Source organism: Protopterus annectens, chromosome 4.part0 (genome assembly GCF_019279795.1).
Source record: "Protopterus annectens isolate FY-2018-M chromosome 4.part0, PAN1.0, whole genome shotgun sequence".
Lineage (NCBI taxonomy): Eukaryota > Metazoa > Chordata > Ceratodontiformes > Protopteridae > Protopterus > Protopterus annectens.
In genome coordinates, this window is record NC_056733.1 from 1293822215 (window position 1) to 1293841605 (window position 19391).

The 19391-nt window shown below is 38.6% G+C and overlaps 1 protein-coding gene across 1 annotated transcript in view; it reads left to right on the top strand.

Annotated features, from left to right (window-relative positions):
- Nucleotides 1–19391, top strand: part of LOC122799843 — a 118660-nt gene that overhangs the window by 74095 nt on the left and 25174 nt on the right. The window contains exons 6-7 of the mRNA XM_044069173.1: nucleotides 11813–11937; nucleotides 13440–13563. Coding sequence (XP_043925108.1) covers nucleotides 11813–11937; nucleotides 13440–13563 — 249 coding nt within the window. The remainder of the gene's footprint in view (nucleotides 1–11812; nucleotides 11938–13439; nucleotides 13564–19391) is intronic.

The following is a 19391-nucleotide window of genomic DNA, read 5'->3' on the forward strand; positions in this document are numbered from 1 at the left end:
AAGTGACTTACACAGCAGTAAGTCATTTAACACTGACAGCAAGTCTTTTGAAATCGGCCTATAATGCCTGCTATAAACAAAATGGCAACCTATAAATTTTTACACTTCAGCTACCTTTAAACAGAGAGACTACAAGACAGCAAATTAGGTTTGTTCATTTCTGCCTTTGGATCAAAAGAATATCAGTATCTCTTTCTCTCTCTTTTAGAAAGACTCACTAGCTTCCACCTGATTTTAAAACCACCCATCTACTGTGTACCTTCATTCATAAGTTACTTTTTTGTGAAACCCTGCTCACTATGACCACTGCAAATAAATAATGTCACACTATTCAGTAGAACACTTTCACACTAGACACATCTTAAAGGGCTTTTGAAAATCATGGATCTACTGCCCTGCACATTACTACCACACACTCTAAGATCATTGCACAATAATGCCATGTTTAGAAACTCCTTCAAAAGTTGGCTGTCCCAGAGGTCAGATTAAGTGTTACAGATCAACAGCCAGCCAGATGCATAAATAATAAACAACACTGCCCCCAAAGTATAAGTTAATAACTACAACAATGGAGAAAGATCTATCTACTGACTTTTCTGAAGGTAATGCTATAAAGCCCATAAGGCATAACAACATACCCAACACTCTGGTCATAGGTGACTCTATAGTCAGGCACACTGATGTTCCACTCACTAGACTAAACAAGGAGAAAGTTACTGTCAGCTGCCTGTCAGGTGCCAGGATCCACCACATAATGCATGCACTCAGGTCACTCCACAATAAGTACAAATATGACACTGTCATTGTCCATGTTGGTGTGAATGACCTGAGATGTACCTCCCTGGACTACATGAAAAGAGACATGGAGGAGATCTCCGATCTTGTATCCCAGGCAGGTATGACTCTAACCCTGAGTAGCATCCTGCCATCACCCAGAATGATACCACAGTACAAGGACAAAATGATTGACTTCAACAATTGGCTAAGCTTCTGGTGTCATTCTAAGGGGATCCAGTATTTGTCTGCCTGGGACGACATGATCAACAGTCCACGATGCTTTGCCAGAGATGGCCTGCACCTGTCGCCCTTAGGATTCCGGATACTGGCTAAGGCTCTTGCCACCCCTATAGTGCCTTTTTAGGCAAGGTTCAAATGACAAATTCACCACTGTAGCAGGTACAAGCAAGCAAAATCAGAGGGTAATGCTACTCAATGCTAGAAGTCTAAACCTCAAAATGCACTCACTCGAGGCACTCCTTAAAATGGAGAACATTGACATCTGTGCAGTGACAGAGACCTGGTTCAAAGCTCCAGAGAGCACCCCTGCATTACCAGGCTTCAATTCATACCACACCTTTTGGCCACCTAACCCAGAAAGAAGCACTAAAGGCAGAGGCATGTCCATATTCATTAAGGATATCCACACCTCCAGGCTAGTTGCACAGCATAATGCATCCGAGATTATCCAAGTGCAACTAACTCTAAATCCAAATTGTAGCTTGCTACAGACCCCCCACCATGCCCCAGGATTCACACTCCTCAATTCTTGATACACTGGAAAGTATTAGGGTACAACCCAACACCCTAATAATGGGTGATTTCAACTACCCCACCATTAACTGGGAAAACTACTCATGTACCAACTCTTTTGCTCAACGTTTTCTAGAATTCATAAATTCCAACGCCTTGGATCAACTTATTCACACCCCCACCAGGGGCAGCAATATCCTAGACCTGGTCATTACCAACATGGGAAACCGGTGTTCCACACCAGAGGTCAATTCCTCGTTGGTCAGATCCGACCACAAGCTAATCAGCCTAGACATCCACATCCCACCCCCAGCCCCAATTAGGGAAACTATCGTAAAAAACTTCTCCAAAGCCAACTTCACACTTCTTAAGACAGAAGTGGCAAACTTCATGACACCCAGGCAGACAGACAATAGAGATATGACTGCCGAATCCTACACAAATGCACTTTATAAGCACTTACACGAGTGCATGGATCATGCTATCCCTAATAGAACCAAGATGTTATCCTCCAAAAAAAGGAAGCCAATCTGGTGGTCACCTGCCATAAACAAACTCTACAACAGAAGAAAGAAACTGTTGCAAAAAAGAGTAAAATCCCATGACTGGAGGAACTCCCTGGTCAACCTCAGTAAGAAGCTGAGATCCCTCATAAAATCCTCCAAAGCTAGTTACGAAAACAAAATTGCCACTGACTCTAAAAACAACCACAAAGCATTCTATAGCTATGTCAAGAATCTAAATGGGAACACTCAGATCTGCTCTGAGTTACAGCACAATGGCACTAAATATACAGAACCAACTGATATTGCCAACATCCTAGCAGACAGGTTCAGTGCTAACTTTACCTCCCTCTCACCCCCTAGAGGGCCCATCTCTATACCGGAAGAATGCAAAGTTCCTATAATCACGGCTGCACAGGTAAAAAACACACTCTCCAAAGCCAAGAACACAGCATCCATGGGACCTGACAATATCCCAGGCTGCGTTCTACATGAACTACAGAATGAAGTGGCACCCTACCTAAGTACCATGTTCAATCATTGCCTCACCTCAGGCTTTGTACCCACTGAATGGCTCACCTCAACGGTTATCCCACTCCACAAAGGGGAGCCACGACGGACCCTGGGAACTACCGCCCCATTAGCCTGATGAGCCTGGTCTGCAAGGCCATGGAACGTATCATCGTGGAACTCATAAACAAAGACATTGGTAATCTCCAAACTCTGGACCCTACCCAGTTTGGATTTGTAAAAGCAGATCATGTCTCCTAAACCTGATTGACTTCTTTGAAGCAGTCACCAAAGCCATAGATGAGGGTAAAATGGTTCACACAGCTTATCTAGATCTCGCCAAGGCTTTTGACACCATCCCCCACTCTGGAATTATAGATAAGCTCACTAAACTAGGTATAAATCCCTATGTCACAAGATGGGTTGCCAACTGGCTCATGAACAGAACCCACACTGTGAAAGTAGCGGATTCCAAATCCGACATCAGACCAGTGACAAGTGGAGTACCACAGGGTTCAGTCCTGGGTCCACTCCTGTTTGGTATCCACTTCTGTGAAATGCAGGCCAACACAGAAGGTCTTTGGCTAACAAAGTTTGCAGATGACTGCAAACTAGGAGCCATAATCGAAACTCCTAATGATGTGGACAAACTACAAAAGTGCCTCACTGAGACAGATACCTGGTGTCAAAGCCATGGCCTGAAGCTCAATGCCAAAAAGTGTATTGTCATCCCCTTTGGTAAAAACTCTGTACCCGTGAACTACCACATAGTTGGTAGTCTACTTAATGCTGAAAATGTGATAAGAGACCTTGGGACACAGGTGGACAGTAGTCTCCCCTTTGATAATCACATTGCCACAGTGGTCAGGAAATCCTTCTATATGGCTCATCTCATCACAAAAGGATTCTCATCCAGAAAAAAAGAGGTCATTGTTCCCCTCTACTCATCACTCATTAGACCCATTATAGAGTACAACGCCCCTTTTGGTATGTACCTCACAAGACATCTACAACTGTAAAGACCACAGAAATACCTCACAAAGAGGATTACTGGCCTCAAACAGATGCCCTATGCAGACCATCTCAAAAAACTACAGCTTTACTCCATCGCAAATCGCCTGCTCAAGGGCGATCTATGCCTAACATACAAAGCTATGTCAAACCCAGAGCTGTTGGACATGCTCCACTTAAAGAAATCCCAATCCCTCTGAGCTACAGGCTCTAGGGACCTAAACCTTGTCACCACAATAAACAGAACATACTGGAGAGATAGATTCCTGTCCCAGAGACTTCTCATACTCTGGAACAGACTACCTATCTATGTCAAACAGAGCTCCTCATTAGCACTCTTCAAGAAAAATCTTAATGATTGGATGGGAAATGGGAAATTCACCCCGGGAATCACTTCTGTGGCTCTGCTTGACAGGGGCACAGGAAAATAAATTTCTTGGGTGGCGAAAGCCAGGGTACATTTTTTGGCTGGGCTTGTTTGGGCCCTAGGGCCGATTGCCTAGTACCTACCTATGAACCTAAGTGTTTTTGTAAATCTCTCCCAAAGTTCTGAAGTATCTTATAGCAATAACCCACATCTGAGTGTGGGTAATGCTGGATTTACCCATGGTTGGTGTGGTTTGGTCACGAGGGTGAAGCCCGAGTGGCCAAACAAAGACAACTATCAGTAAATCCAGCATTGCCCACACCCAGACATGGGTTATTGCTATTATACAATGACATTATTTAAGAAAAAAAATATGTTTATTAAATAATGTCCTTGTATAATGGTTCCTTGCTGTCCTTCCATGGCTCATAGAGATCCTTTGCTTTTTTTGATGTACTGTGCATGTGTATGGGACTTGCGTCCCCATGCATACCCAGTACATCAGTGCTTCGGAAAGTAAGCAATGGAGAAAAGAAGATCTCCGTTGCTCCGTTTTTCTTTCTTTTTTTTTTTTTTTTTTTATTTAAAAAAATAGTTTGGGGCAATTTAGGGGTAGGACAGCTGCAGTCCCAACTCCGCACATACGAGAAAGACAGCTTGAAGAAAATACAAGGGAAATCAGATACGTGTATTTAATTTTATATAACGTACCTGATTTTCTTTGTATTTTCTTCAGGCTGTCTTTCTCATATGTGTGGAGTTGGGATTACAGCTTTATTTATTTCTTTTTTTTTAATAGCAAAAATTAAAACTTGGACAATATACCAATGGAAAATAAGTCTGGGCGACCGGATCATTTCCGTTGGCATATTGTCGGAATTACAATGGGCACACTGGTTGAGCTGGCCAATCAGCATGCACATTTTGGAATACTAATAGCCAGTCATTGTATAATGTACAATATTACACTGAGTTATTCTTTAATTCCTCAGAGCTGTTCTTGGTTGGCTACTTCACCTGAGAATTATAGAGAATCTGCTGCATCTAAAGCCATCAGCTGATATAAGAATGAAAATAAGTATCATTTTGCATTTCTGATGATTATTTTTACTGCATTTCATAGGAATCCTGTATCATTTGTTACATTTTTCACACTGAACTGTTGCTGTAGTACTTAATTACATTGTGCTTGCTAGTTTTACAGGACTCTAGTGTCCAGATTGTGTGGTTTACCTACACTTCAGCTCTAAAACCAGAATTTTTATGGTGCAATGATATTCTGACTGCACTCTTGTGGCAGAAGTGTGCTGTAGTAAACATATCTGAGCTTGGGGCTGCTGGTCTGAGTGGTCTGTAGGCCTTGCTGTTGCAAAACTTATTTTTCTAATTCTATATAAGCCCAGTATTTGCACAAGTTTGTGCTCAATTCCTTAGAGCTGCTCTTAGTCTGGCTACTTCGCTTAAGATTTAGAGAGAATCTGCTGCATCTAAAACCATCAGCTGCTAAAGAGAGAAAATAATTATCATTTTGCCCTTATGCTGATTAGTTTTACTGTAATTCATAAGAATCCTATATTACTTGTTACGTTTCTCACTCTTTAGCAGTGTTTAAAATCTGAACTGTTTCCGCTGCTGCTGTGATACTTAATTACTTCATGTCTCCTAGCTTTACAGGATGGTAGTATCTAGGTTGCATGTTTTCCTTGCACTTAAGCTCTAAAGCCAGGATTTTTACATTAAGAGGGTTTTCTGACTGCAGTCTTGTGGCAGAAGTATGCTATAGTAGACGTATCTGTGCTAGGAGCTACTGACTGAAAGTTTATTGTGTGTTTTCCTGATTGCTCTGTAGGCCTTTCTGTTGTATAACTTGTTTTTCTGATTCTATATAAGCCCAGTGTTTGTACTAAGCTGCTCTCCACATAGCAGTCATTAGCAGTGCCCATATAGATGCAAACACTTTTGAATTAAAATTTCCCTTAGAATAACTATCTCTGCAACCTTCCCCAGTCACCCTGCTGCTCCAGGAGCATCTGAGTTGTGCACAGAGCAGCATCACCTTGTTGGATAGCTGCAGTTCTCACTGAATATAGCATCCATTCTTTGCCCTTGTGCTATCATCCCAGTCCAGTTAACTCTAGACACTCTTTTCCCTGTTTAGACCCATAGTAAAAAACCTGAAGTCATGGATAGGCACTTTTCTGCTATCTCTGTGGATATTCTGGTGGACATGGGCATCCTGAGGCAATGTAGCAATTGTCTCATGTATAATGACAACCACTTAATCCTGAAGCAAGCAAGCACAGTATGTGAGAGATGTAGAAATTAATACATGACTGTCACATACTGACAAATCAAATGGCAGGTTGTCAGCATACACACATCATTTCTCTCATTAACAGCACATAAACTCACATATGGGAGGTGCTCACAAGTAACTTACCAAAACTTCAGAGGCCTCCCATATGTTGCCATCAGAAACCACATGCAAACAAAATCAAGTCAACACCAACCACTACACATAAAAATACACATCACAGTGCATCCACAAACAAGCCTGTCAGGTGAAACAACAGACATTCAAACATCTAGATCATAGGAGACTCCATCATGAGACACACGGACACTCCCCTCACCAGGCTGGATAAAGAAAAGGTTATAGTCAGTTCATGCCAGGATTTGCCAGTTCATGCAGGCACTTAGGTTACTCAACCACAATTACCAGTATAACTCAATCATAGTCCATGTGGGTGTGAATGACCTGAGATGTACCTCCCTGGACTATAAGAAGAGAGATATGTTGGACCTCCCTGAATATGTGTCACAGGTGTGTATAAGCCTCACACTGAGCAGCATCCTACCCATATCAAGAATGATACAACACTACAAACAGAACATGATTGACTTCAATAATTGGTTAGCTACTTGTGTCACTCCAAGGGGATCCAGTATTTGTCTGCCTGGAATGACATGATTGACAGACCACTCTGCTTTCCCAGAGATGGTGTGCACCTGCCAATGCTAGGCTTTCAAATACTGGCTAAGGCATTAGCCATCTCTATAGTACCATTTTTAGGCAATGCCAAACCAACAGACCTACCAACATAACAAATTCTTCTAATGCCAAGCTGAAGGTAATATTGCTCAATGCTGGCAGTCTTAACAAGAAACGGCACTTTCTGGAAGCTCTCCTTGTCTTGGAGAATGCTGACATCTGTGCAATCACAGAGATGTGGTAGAAAGCTATGGAAAGCATTCCAGCAGTGCAAGGCTACAATGCCTATCACACATTCAGACCACACTCTGAAAAGAAAAAAAAATGAAAGGAGGAGTTTCCATTTACATAAAAAACCTCACCTCAAGATTGATCAAGCAGGATGCCTAGCTTGAGCTACTCCATGTCCAGCTGACCATAGGCAAAATCCCCGACTATATGACCATTAGCTACAGGTCCCCAACCATGAATCACAAAAATCAGTCACCATACCTGAAGTTACTAGAATCACATAGTATTCAGCCCAACACACTACTCATGGGTGATTTTAACTACCCCTCCATAAACTGGGAAACATACATGACCACTAACATGCAGGCTCAGAAATTTATGGACTTTGTCAGTGCAAATGCTCTGGAACAGCTGGTCTGCACTCCAACTGAGGGCTTTAATATCCTTGACATAGTACTTACAAACATGGGGGAGCATTGCACTCCCCTCCCCAGCATAATGTCCTTATTAGTAAGACTGGATCATAAATCAGTCTTCTTTGAAATAAATGTCACAGTAGAACCCCCATGAAACCCTAAAACCCTAAAAAAATTTTCCAAGGCAAATTACTTCTGTTAAGTGATACCATAAATAATTTTAAAGCTCCCACTATCCCCAAAAAACATGAAGGTCTATGCAGAAGTATACATGAATGCCCTATACAACCACTGAAACAACTTCATAGAAACGACAGTACCTGACCAAACTAAACCCAGGTCTAGCTGGAAAAGCAAGTCACCCTGGTAGACCCCTGGCATAAATAGACTACAGAAGGAAGAAATTCCTGTGTAGAAGTAAAAGGGAGGGTGCACAGCAGAGAAAAAATCCCTCATTAGTCTCAACAGGCAAATCAGGGCACTAGTCAAGTCTTTAAAAGCTAAATATGTGACTAAAATAACTTATAAGCAAAGGATTATAACAAAGCAGTTCTTAGTTATGTCCAAAATCTTAAGGGAAACACTCAACAATGTGCTGAGTTGGCTTTAGATGGCACTACCTATACTCAGGCAGAAGAAACAGCAAACCTGCTGGCCAATACATTCAGCTCAAATTTCACTCCCTCATCATCTCTGGTCATTCCTCATGAAAAATCTCCTACCATGCCTTTGCCTGTTATCACAAAGGAAGATGAAGAAGTCATCACTCTGCTCTCCAAAGCAAGAAACCCGACATCAATGGGCCCTGATGGAATCCCAGGGTGCCTATTAAATATCTTGAAACATGACCTAGCAGACCTACTCAGATTTCTGTTTAACCACAGTCTCCAGACAGGCTTTGTCCCAGTAGACTAGTGGACAGCAGCAGTCATCTGTCTGCAAAAGCGGGACCATCAATGGACCCAGAAAATTACTGACCCATAAATCTTACTAGTCTCATATGCAAGGCTATGGAAAGGATAATCACAGACCTGATTAACAATGACATAGGAAATCTCCAGAGTCTAGACCTGACCCAGTTCAGCTTCATCAATGGCAGGTGCCTGCTCAGTCTGGTGGACTTCTTTGAGAAGGTCACCAAGGCCATGGATGAGGATAAGTCAGCACATACTGCCTACCTTGACCTGGCCAAGGCATGTGACACAATACCCCACCTGAGTATTATAGATAAACTCACATATGGATATAAACCTCTAAGTCAACACATGGATTGGGAAATGGCTCATGGATAGGGCACATTCTTAGAGCTGGGGAATCCACATCCAGCAAGAGACCAGGCACCAGTGAAGTACTGCATAGCTAAAGGCTGAACTTAATCTTGTGTGGGATATACTTCTCATATATCAAGACAAATGTAGATAGCCTTTGGCTGACCAAGCTTGGTGATGACTGCAAGTTGGGAGCAATCACTGACTCCCCAAACAATGTTGATATCCTACATAAAGTACTCATACATACTAATGATTGGTGTCAGAGCCATGACCTCAAACTAAATGTGAAAAAGTGCATAATAATACAATTTGGGAAATCAATACCTCTGCAAATTACCACATTAATAATACCCCCAAGAGTGGACCCAGTGGCAAGAGATCTGGGTACTCAGATAGATAGCAATCTGAACTTTGACCACCACATGTCCATGGTGGTAAGGAAATCCTTCTATGTGACTCGGCAGAAAGTCATGTCATCCAGATCTAATGATGTCATAGTACCACTCTACTTGGCCCTCATCAGACCAGTAATCAAGTACAATGCACCTTTTGCCATGTACCTTGCCAGGCACCTGCAACAGTTGCAGCATCCTCAGAGGTTTCTCCACAAAAAAAATACAGGGTTTAACAACATGTCATATGCACACCAATTAAAAACCTATCACTGTATTCGGTTTCCTACCAATTACTGAGGGGTGATGTATGCCTGACCTAGAAGGCAGTCTCGGATCTAGCCCTGATGAAAATGTTGCATATTTGAAAAACTAACTGTTTGAGAGATACTCACTCCAAGGATCTAAACCTGATCTCTTACATGAATAGATCATGCTGGAGAGACAGATATGTGTCCCATAGATTGCCCCTCCTCTGGAACTGGCTTTCTACTCTATGTAAAGCAGAGCTCTTCCATACCATATTCAACTGCAGTCTGGGCCAATGGATGGAAATCGCAAATTCACTCCTGGGGTGGCACCCATGTTCCTTATGGACAGAGGCAGTCTTTAAAATTGTCAAAACCCCGCTTGCTGTCCCTTGTTACTTTTCCTCTAGGGATAGAAACTTGGGTAAAATCTGTGTAAAACTGGCTAGGCTTGTAAGAGCTCTTGAGATGTAAGTCTAGTAGTCTCCTATGAACCTATAAAATTTTTTCTCATTGTATCCGCAGTACCTAAATTCTATACTTCTGGCCTTTGCCTGTTACTGTACTATATGTCATATGCTGGATTAAATTTAAGCAATTTTTAAAAGTAATTTATTAAAAACCACATGTCTTGCACAATCCTCATGCAGAGTACACAGACAAACCAGAGGAATCCTCATCTACTGCAGAGACATTTATTTTTTATTCCATACATTTCAAGTGACATTTTCATTTAACTATTTTTGTTTTCTCAGTTAGACACCCAAGAGTCATTCCTTTTGCACAACTTTCTTTATGCTAAACCCTTTGTAGTTTTTTTTTATCTCATCATGCCTATTTGCACTGCATTTTTGCTTATTTTTTTCTTTTCTTACTTCTTTAGCATATATCTTGTGATTAACATAATCTTTACCACTTCATCAGTTTGGGGTACCTTGCTTGATTTCCAGTTTCTTGTTATTGATTTTTTCCTGACTTCTAGACACCAACTCAGCAGCATATGGTTCCCTTAAATATTCATTGGCATCTCTTGTTTTTGTCACTTTCTTTGGCAGGGCCTCTTTAAACTCATCTAATTTCTTGGATTATTAAAAATATGCTTCCACTAGCATTTCTCCTGTGCCCTATGCCTCTAACAAATTAAATATGTTCCCAGAAAATTTCATTTTAATCTGGCTGGTGTATAAAAGTATTTATATGAACACCTCCATCCAAACATCCCTTTACCCTTTAGGGGCATGCAACAGATTTCTTGCCACTTCTTTTCTGTAAGCATTATGCTTTGGGTATTCTACCACTCAGTCCTCACCCTCTCCATTATTTTTCCATTCTGCTTTAACAATAATTTGTACACTTTGCTTATCAGACTTTTAGGATTTACTTCCTCCATCCTGGCCTCAATTTTTATTCTAATTGCTACTTTTGCTTTTGATGGATATCAGCATTATGGATAGCATCCTCTCTACTTCATCCCAGCTAAACTCTTGTTCGGCTTGATTCCAGTCCAACACTGTGTCCCCATTCATTGTTTGTTCCAGAAAAGTGTTCCTTACTGCCTATTTTGATAGAGAAAAAAAATCATAAAGTCAGTTTACTTATGCAGGAATAAAGAGAATAAAACTCCATGAAAATGTAAACCATATTTTTTATGAAACATAACTGGCTGAGCTGCTACAGAATTTATAACATCACATATAAAGGTAATTTATGAAGTATGTTGTGCTATTTTCCATGTTATGAAATTCCCATATCCAAAACTATCAGGAAAACATTTATTTTATGTAAACACTAAAAAATAATTAACGCAGACAGGATCAGGACAATTAATTACTAAAACTACAAAACAATAACTGCATCTATTTCATCAAATGAAACTATATACATATGTTTTCCCCAAAACATTAAGCTACATTACATTTCTGTTAAATCGTGCACTGCTTTTGCACTAAAGTTCATCAAATTATGTTTTAGCGGTCTATTTTGTTAATAGAATAACTCCATAATTAGCTTTTTATTAGCTCTTACCAAATAGAAGGATGATATAATGGGTTGTTTCTCAAGATCTCAGCTATTCTCAGAAATAAAACTGCCCACCTTTACTAATATGGAACTTGAGTGTGTAAGGATAAAGTCGATAACAGTAGAAACAAGTATTCCACTTAAGAAGATGATTCTGGCCTGCCTGCATGATTTTCAAAAAGGATTTTAGTGTCAAAATTTTTAATAGATCACAAAAGTGATTCTTTACAACCTAATTTAATAAATGTGAATTTGAGGTATCTTAAGCAGTAGCACTGTTTTTGATGCAACCTGATATTTCTGGGAATTTAATCTGTTCTAGGAACTTCGGAAAGCATTCGAGAAAGAAGGCATTGATAGTGGACTTCCCAGACTTCTGCTCAGTGCAGCTGTAGCTGCTGGTAAAGGAACCATTGATGCTGCCTATGAAATTGACAAAATATCACAGTAAGTTTATTGTATCATACAAATAGTAAGACATCTTGTAGTGTTTCCATTTTACTCTCTTGTATTCACCTGTGAACAATATTATTTAATTATGCAAGCAATTAAAAATTCATTAGCAATGAGAGAGAAACGCATAGTATAGTAACTAACAAAAAAAAAGAGATTGCATGACCCTCACACTCTGCTTATCACCTATAATGATTACTTTATGTAATTATTTTGATTATGGTAATTTAACAATAACTCTATTTATGAATATGCAATCTCTTCACTAACAGTCATGTTTTCTGCTATTACTTTATTCCAGTTATTTCTTAATTTATTCCAGAATTATTTCTAAGTCCAGTCTATAGGCTACCTGGTGGATATTAATGTTCACCCATACTTGAAACTGTTGTACATTAGTCATTCAATTTGTAGTGTTTCACCTTTCTGTTTCATTCATAATTCAGTTATTCAGAAGTGATATGATTGATTCGGCTCTAGGACGAGAATACAGGAAATTTTGTTGGCAGCCTGAGTCAAAGATAGAGGTGCTGCATTTCATAATTTTAAGACTATATACAGCTTCAATGGTGTTGGTATTATTGAGCTGGTTTAATTTCTCCAAATGCTTGGGTTTTTACATAGATTGATGGGAATGGACCCCATTCCTAAGTCAGAGCATAATTAAAGCTCAAGAAATTAGTTTTGCTTCACTCTTTGTCATTTGATATGAATGTTCTTCTCAGCACTCACAAAGTACCCAGAACTGCCTCTTGTTGCATTTCATAAGGGATTACTTTTATTGTTAATATATTTCAATATGTTTGAAGATTACATTGAGGAGGGTATGTTCTACTTCAAGGCCTTCCCCAAGCTGCAGTTTTGGTGCATTCCCTTGATTTGCATATTGCTGGCTGCATCCGCATTACATCAGGTTAATGGTAACATAATGGCCTGAATGCAAACAAATTATATGCACAACAATCACATGTAAGAATGCCAGCTGGGGGGTCAAAATGCATTCAGTATAACTCGGCACTTCATTTCCACGATATTTTAGATCAGCTGAGATGTAAAGGGTCTTTCATTGCACCACACTGCTCCATGAGTGAGATGAGATTTTTTATTAACTTATACAGTCAGTATAAAGCAATACTAGGTACGGCTTGTCAGTAATACTTAGAACAGCTCTATGTGATATGGTAGGTAATTATTTATAAATATCATACCAAGAGAGAGTTGATATTTAAATTTCACATTTGAAAAATATTTTCACTTTTTTGTAGATCTGGATTTTTATAAATGTGTGGTGAACATCTTGCAAAACCTTAGTTTTGTGTATTAATAAGTTTGTGTAAAGCTATTACTGTGAGAAAAAATATTTTTCTGAGGAAAAAAGATATATATTTGAGTTATAGCTGTAATGAGTCATGGGTGACTTTGCTTATGCATATTTACAACTTGTGAAACTAATAAACATAAGAACTGACTGCTGTCTTCAATCTTTTACTGGACAGGCACTTGGATTTCATCAATATGATGACCTATGACTTTCACGGTGCCTGGGAACAAGTGACAGGGCATAACAGCCCCCTCTATCAAGGCTCTACTGATCAAGGAGACAATATCTACTTTAATACGGTAAGCTGTTCTGATACTACTTAATTATCACAGTGTAAGCAAATAGGTTTTCATTTTCACTTGTTAATGATGGCTTATACAGGGTTCTGGTAATCCTATAGCAATATGCTAATCTCTCAGTTTAATTTCTCAAAGTCATTCAGGTTTCTAATACCATGCCAGGAATGAGCCCAATTTCTAAGTCAGGCTATAATTAAAGTTCATGAAATTAATATTGTTTCAGTCTTTTATGCCATCCAAAACTGCTCTTTGCAGCACTTGCAATGTGCCCAGAAATGACTCCTTCTGCAATTCATATGGAGTTAAATGCATTGGTAACATGTTAAGTTAGGGGACTCTATTTGAAATGTCAGCACTTGAATACAAAAGAGAAGAGTGAATCTCAAAAATTGCAATACTTCTTAAAATCTCTTTTTGCAGAGGGTGCAAGTCCCCGTGCACCTCCACATCCCCTGAACTTATATATATCCACTCCAAGATAGCCATACCTCAGAGAAAAGGGAATATGCTGAGAAATGGCATCTCGGACTTAGTGTATGTAAGTCAGTTCTTTCATCCGTTCAGTCTCAGAGTATCCTGTAGATTTTTTTTATTAGCCCGATTACTTCTACTACTGCTACTACAATTGGAACTATCTGGGTATCTTTTATCCACATTGCTCTCATTTCTGCTTGCAAATCCTGATATTTTATGGCTTGTATCTCTTTGTACATAAGATACTGTAATCACTAGGTGTAGCAATTTGAATGATCAGTGCTACTTTTGGCTTTTTTCATGGACTACTATATCTGGCTTTCTCATATATATTTTTTTAACTGTTTTGTAATTGGTGACACCATGTGATGCACACTTCATTATTCTCTATAATGCTTTGTGGTACGTTTCCAATGTTTCTCAGATACTTCTATATTGTAGTGTTAGCACGATCCCCAGTGCAACAGTCTTGCCACACTTTTGTGCTTTTCAGTGTACTGGCCCTCTGCCATGAATTGTGCAACTATTTTCAATTCTTTTTTAAAGGACCTACATTTGTCTGTTTCTCCCACATGTTCAAATGACTTTGTAAATCAATGTGTACATACTCTAATATCCTGAGCTGCCATTATTAATCTTTCATCTTTTGGTTTCAGCTCACCTCTCATTACCCATTCCTGCATCAAATCCTGATCAACATGACATTGTTCCAGGAGATCTCTGTACTTACCATGATATTAATGGCTTTTCCACATTTTTCCCTTCTCATATGATCCTTCTCCTTGTATTCTTTCTTTCTTTTTTTTGTCACGTTCAGTTGCTGTCTAATTTTTGTCTGCTTATGGCTTGATTTCCAGTTTTGCTAGACACCAGAATGCTTCTGTTAAACTAAGCAAAGAGGTAATCTTAAACTTCCTCTCCTCGTGTAATAACATTTTCTTTATGTTTGTCTCTGATGAGGTTAGCAAATGTGTATGCAGTCTCATGACTGCAGATCTATACATGTAATCAATTCTGGGGTGCACATACTGCATTCTGAGTGAGGAATATATAATCTTGGTATACAAACTGATTTTTATATATCAATAGATGAGCATGAAACATTTTTCATGTTTTCCTGTCCATCTGATCCATGACCTTTGGGGTCAGTCAATCACACCAAAACTTTGCCCTTTGTCATGTCTTAACTGCAGAGTGGTTTGCCACTGTTTCATAGTCAGTGTAGGATGTATCTTATACATCTGTAAGCACTCCTTTATCCATGAATGTGGGATACTGTCAAATGCTTTTTTGCAATCTAGCCATGCAACACTTATATTCTTCCCCTTTTTACAATTCTCTGTTATGACTTTATTTAGCAACAAATGGTCCTTTGTTCCATATGATTTTCTTTTGTTACCTTTTTGTTCTATTGCTATGATTGAGTTTTTTCTAAATGACTACAGACTCTGTCTACATAAATTCCATTATACAGTTTGTACAGCATCAGAAGGCAAGCTTTTGTTCTATAGTTTTTAGGATGGTTTTCAGGTTCACTCACGCAGGAGTATAATTTTCCTTTGTTAACCAGGTTGGTGTCTGTTTGGGATGCACATGTAATTAATTCTTACTCAGAGCTAAATCTTTTGTCTAACTATGTTGATACTTTTAGCCAGCCATAAGGTACTACATCTGGGCCTGGGGTTTTCCAATTTGGAGCTTTTCTTAACTTTGTTTTAATTTCTCTGACCACTATTTCATCCCATTTCATATTATGTACATTTGCACTCCTTACTGTTTCTTTTCATTTTTCTGTCCATTCGGCATCATTGTTATGTTTCACAGGGTCTTCATAAATATTTCTCCAAAATGTGTCTATTTCTTCTTTTTTGGTGGTGTTTCTACATTTGCTTTGTTTCCCAGTTGTATATAAAACTTTTTTGGGTCATCAATAAATTGCTTATTTTGTACTTTTCCTTTATATTTATCTGCATATCTTCTACGTTTTTCTGTCTGTGCTGGTATATTTAGTTTATTATTTGCAACAGTGTATAATAGATCCTGGTCTGTTCTGATACTGTGCATTGCTTTTACCAAGTCCGTTTAAGCATTTATACTCTTCTAACAGTGATACTTGTCTTAATTGTTCTACAGTTCTCTATTTGATGCTTCCATGATGACAGTTGATTTCTTCCCTTCCTTTCCCTGTATTTTTGTGGTAAGATTTTATCTGTTATTACTTAAGCTGCACAGTACTATATCCTACTTCCTTCTGTTATATCACATGAATTTCTGTTAATAGTTTTGATTACTGTGTTCAGCTGTTTCATTAGACTTCTAACATTTTGGATCTTATTTAAGTTCTGTCATCTATTTTTTTCATTGATCTTAATACATCTGTCCATCTCTACTAAATCAAAGAACTTCTCCCTTAGATCACCTTCTTCCAAACTGAGAGCACATTCTTTACTCTGCTTCCTGTAGGCATTCTACAGAAAGTTCCAGAACATTTCCCTGTGATATATCCTCTTTAGCTGCAACCTGTGTCATCTGCTGCTGCTTCATATGGGAACTCACTGGCCATTCACTCCACATTACTGACATCAAAAGTACCCCTGTTTCTTGCCCCTTCCCTTGCTGTGCACCTCCAAGTGAATTTCTGTACCTGTTTCCTACTGAAGATTCCAGAGTATCATCATGGGGCAAGTCATCAAATGCAGACCATTCTAACTGCTTCTCCATAGTCTGAGGACTCTTTGTTCCATTATGATATAACATTATATGTGTTGGATTTTCTACACTAAATCCTTCACTTTGCAGATAATCCATAACTTCAGTTTCTATTTCTTTAACTTCTCCATTAATAATCCTCTGTTCTATTTTACACCTTTGTTTTCTTATTTTTTTGCATTGTGAAAATTTCTATATCAGGGTGCCTTTGCCTGTATTCCTCTTCAAATATCATTGGTGATCCTTTTTTGTATTGATTAGTTTTTGCTATTTCCTTTGCATATATATTGCACCATATCAAATTTCTTTTTCTTTCCCATGTCCATATTTTGTCTTCAGATGTCTCCCACTCCACTTGTTTCTCCTAAATTTGGGGGCTCACTCGTCCATCATGCAATGATGTTACATCATTATGTGTCTAGCTTACAAGGCATCCTCCAACTCATTACTGATGGATTTTCTACACATCAGCAAGTCAAATGGCATCAGAAATAATCATTCTAAGGATTCAAACATCTGCTGCAAGATCAACAAAATGGTTTGGGGGTACAGGTATATCTTTCAGAGGATACTGCTGCTCTAGAACAGAATCCCCATCCATGTAAAACAAAATTCATCCCTGTCCATATTCAAACACAACTTGGATCTATGGATGGGAAACAGAAAATTTACTCTAGAACTGACCCCAGTACTACTAATGGACAGAGGCAGCTATTACATGCTTTATCCCGTGTATGGATCCGATCAAATTATCTATGGTATGATCTCAGTTATTCTCATTAGGGATAATATATAATTATCAATCATGGGATGGGTAAGACCAACCTATAACCAAATGGGAAAGGTTATTTCGAGCACTAAAACAGGAAATTGGCTAAACTTAAAATGGCCCAGAAGGGCAGCTAGACTAGCATTTACCTATGAACCTATGCTGTGACCTTATCTGTGCTGGATTTTATACAATAAATCCTTCACTTCATAGGTATTCCATAACTTCAGTTTATATTTGTTTAACTTCTACCTTACTAATCCTCTGTTCTGTGTTCCACCTTTGTTTTCTTATTTTATGCGTCATGTAATTTTCCATGTCTGGGTGCCTTTGCCTGTCTTTCTCTTCAGATATCAGTATGGCAAGTTAAATGATTTCCTTAGCTTCTTTGTACTAGTACATTTTTTAGAAAACGACACCTAATCAGGCATTTTGAGATCTGAATTTTTGTAGCTAGATGGTAAAATCTGGAAAAAGAAAATATATAAAAATATATAATTACAGAAACAAAAAAAGAAGGAGCGCACTTAATAAACTTTTACTAGGTAATATAGCAAAATCATTGTATCTGATACTTTTTATTCATACAATTACATACTTTGTGGGAAAGTGCCATCTTGTTGAGCTATTGAAAGCAAGGAACTCTACAGGATGTCTCCTTCCTACTGTTGCAGTGAAGTTTTCTGTAGGACAAAGGAACCTGGAAAAGGAACTCAAGATGTCAATCAGCAAAGAATAAAGAGTAATAAATGATCACTACTGGTAGCTGTCATGAATACTGATAAACAGACAGTGAACCAGCAGCTACCAAAACCAATGTGCATTCTAACAGTTTGATACATTTTGACAGATGGCACCCCCTTCATCAGAAGAAATCACTGGTGAAGGGGCAATATGTCAGATTGGCTCAAATGATAAGTAATGACCAACTATTTGAGATGGAACGTGGCAAGGTTTTGGATATGTTGGAGCATAGAGGTTACCCTATAGGTTTTGTCCATAATATTGCCAATGAAGTGGTAATTAAGAGAAGAGAAGGGTTTTTTACTCCCTTGTTGGGGATGGCTAATAGAACCAATAACCATGGGGCGAATGGGAATTTGGATTTGAGGAAAGACAATCTTACTTCTTATAGTAGAGCATTGGTTTTGCCTTTTAATTTGCACTTTGATCAGATTAAGTCAATTATTTTCAAGAACTGGAATATTTTTTGCAATGGAGCAGGGCAATTTAATGAAGGTTGGGGACAAACCAGTAGTGGTTTACAAAAAAGATACAAGTTTCAAAGCCCTTATTGCGAGGCCAATTAAGGAAAATGTAGAGGATGAGATGTTTAGATGTGGACATTGCAGGCAGTGTAAATATGTAATGGAAGTGGCTAGTGTTTTCTTAGACCACTATGGACTATTAAACTTCCACATAAATATCATTGCGATAGTAAGGGTGTTATGTGGGAAGTATCAGAAATGTGAAGGGTTTTATATCGGAATGACAAAAAGAGCCTTTAGAGAAAGGATATATCGACATCAATACAGTATTAATAAGAGGGGTAAAAAATGCTTTATTTAAGCACGCAAAAAATAATTCGACCCATTATTTTAAATATATTATAATTGACCATGTGGATTTGGGACCCAGGGGGTGGACCCTTAGATGAATATTTAGAATTTAAAGAAATTAAGTGTCAGCTTAAATGTCAAGCTATGGTGTTCCCTGGGTTAAATGAGGTAATATCTATTAGTAGTGTCTTGAAGTTAAAAGCCATGTTTATCTTTTAAAATTTATCTTTTATTGCTGGTTACATATTTTTACATGTATATTACTTTTTTATATATATATTTTGTTTGGTATTTATTGATTCAGGTTCATGTTTATT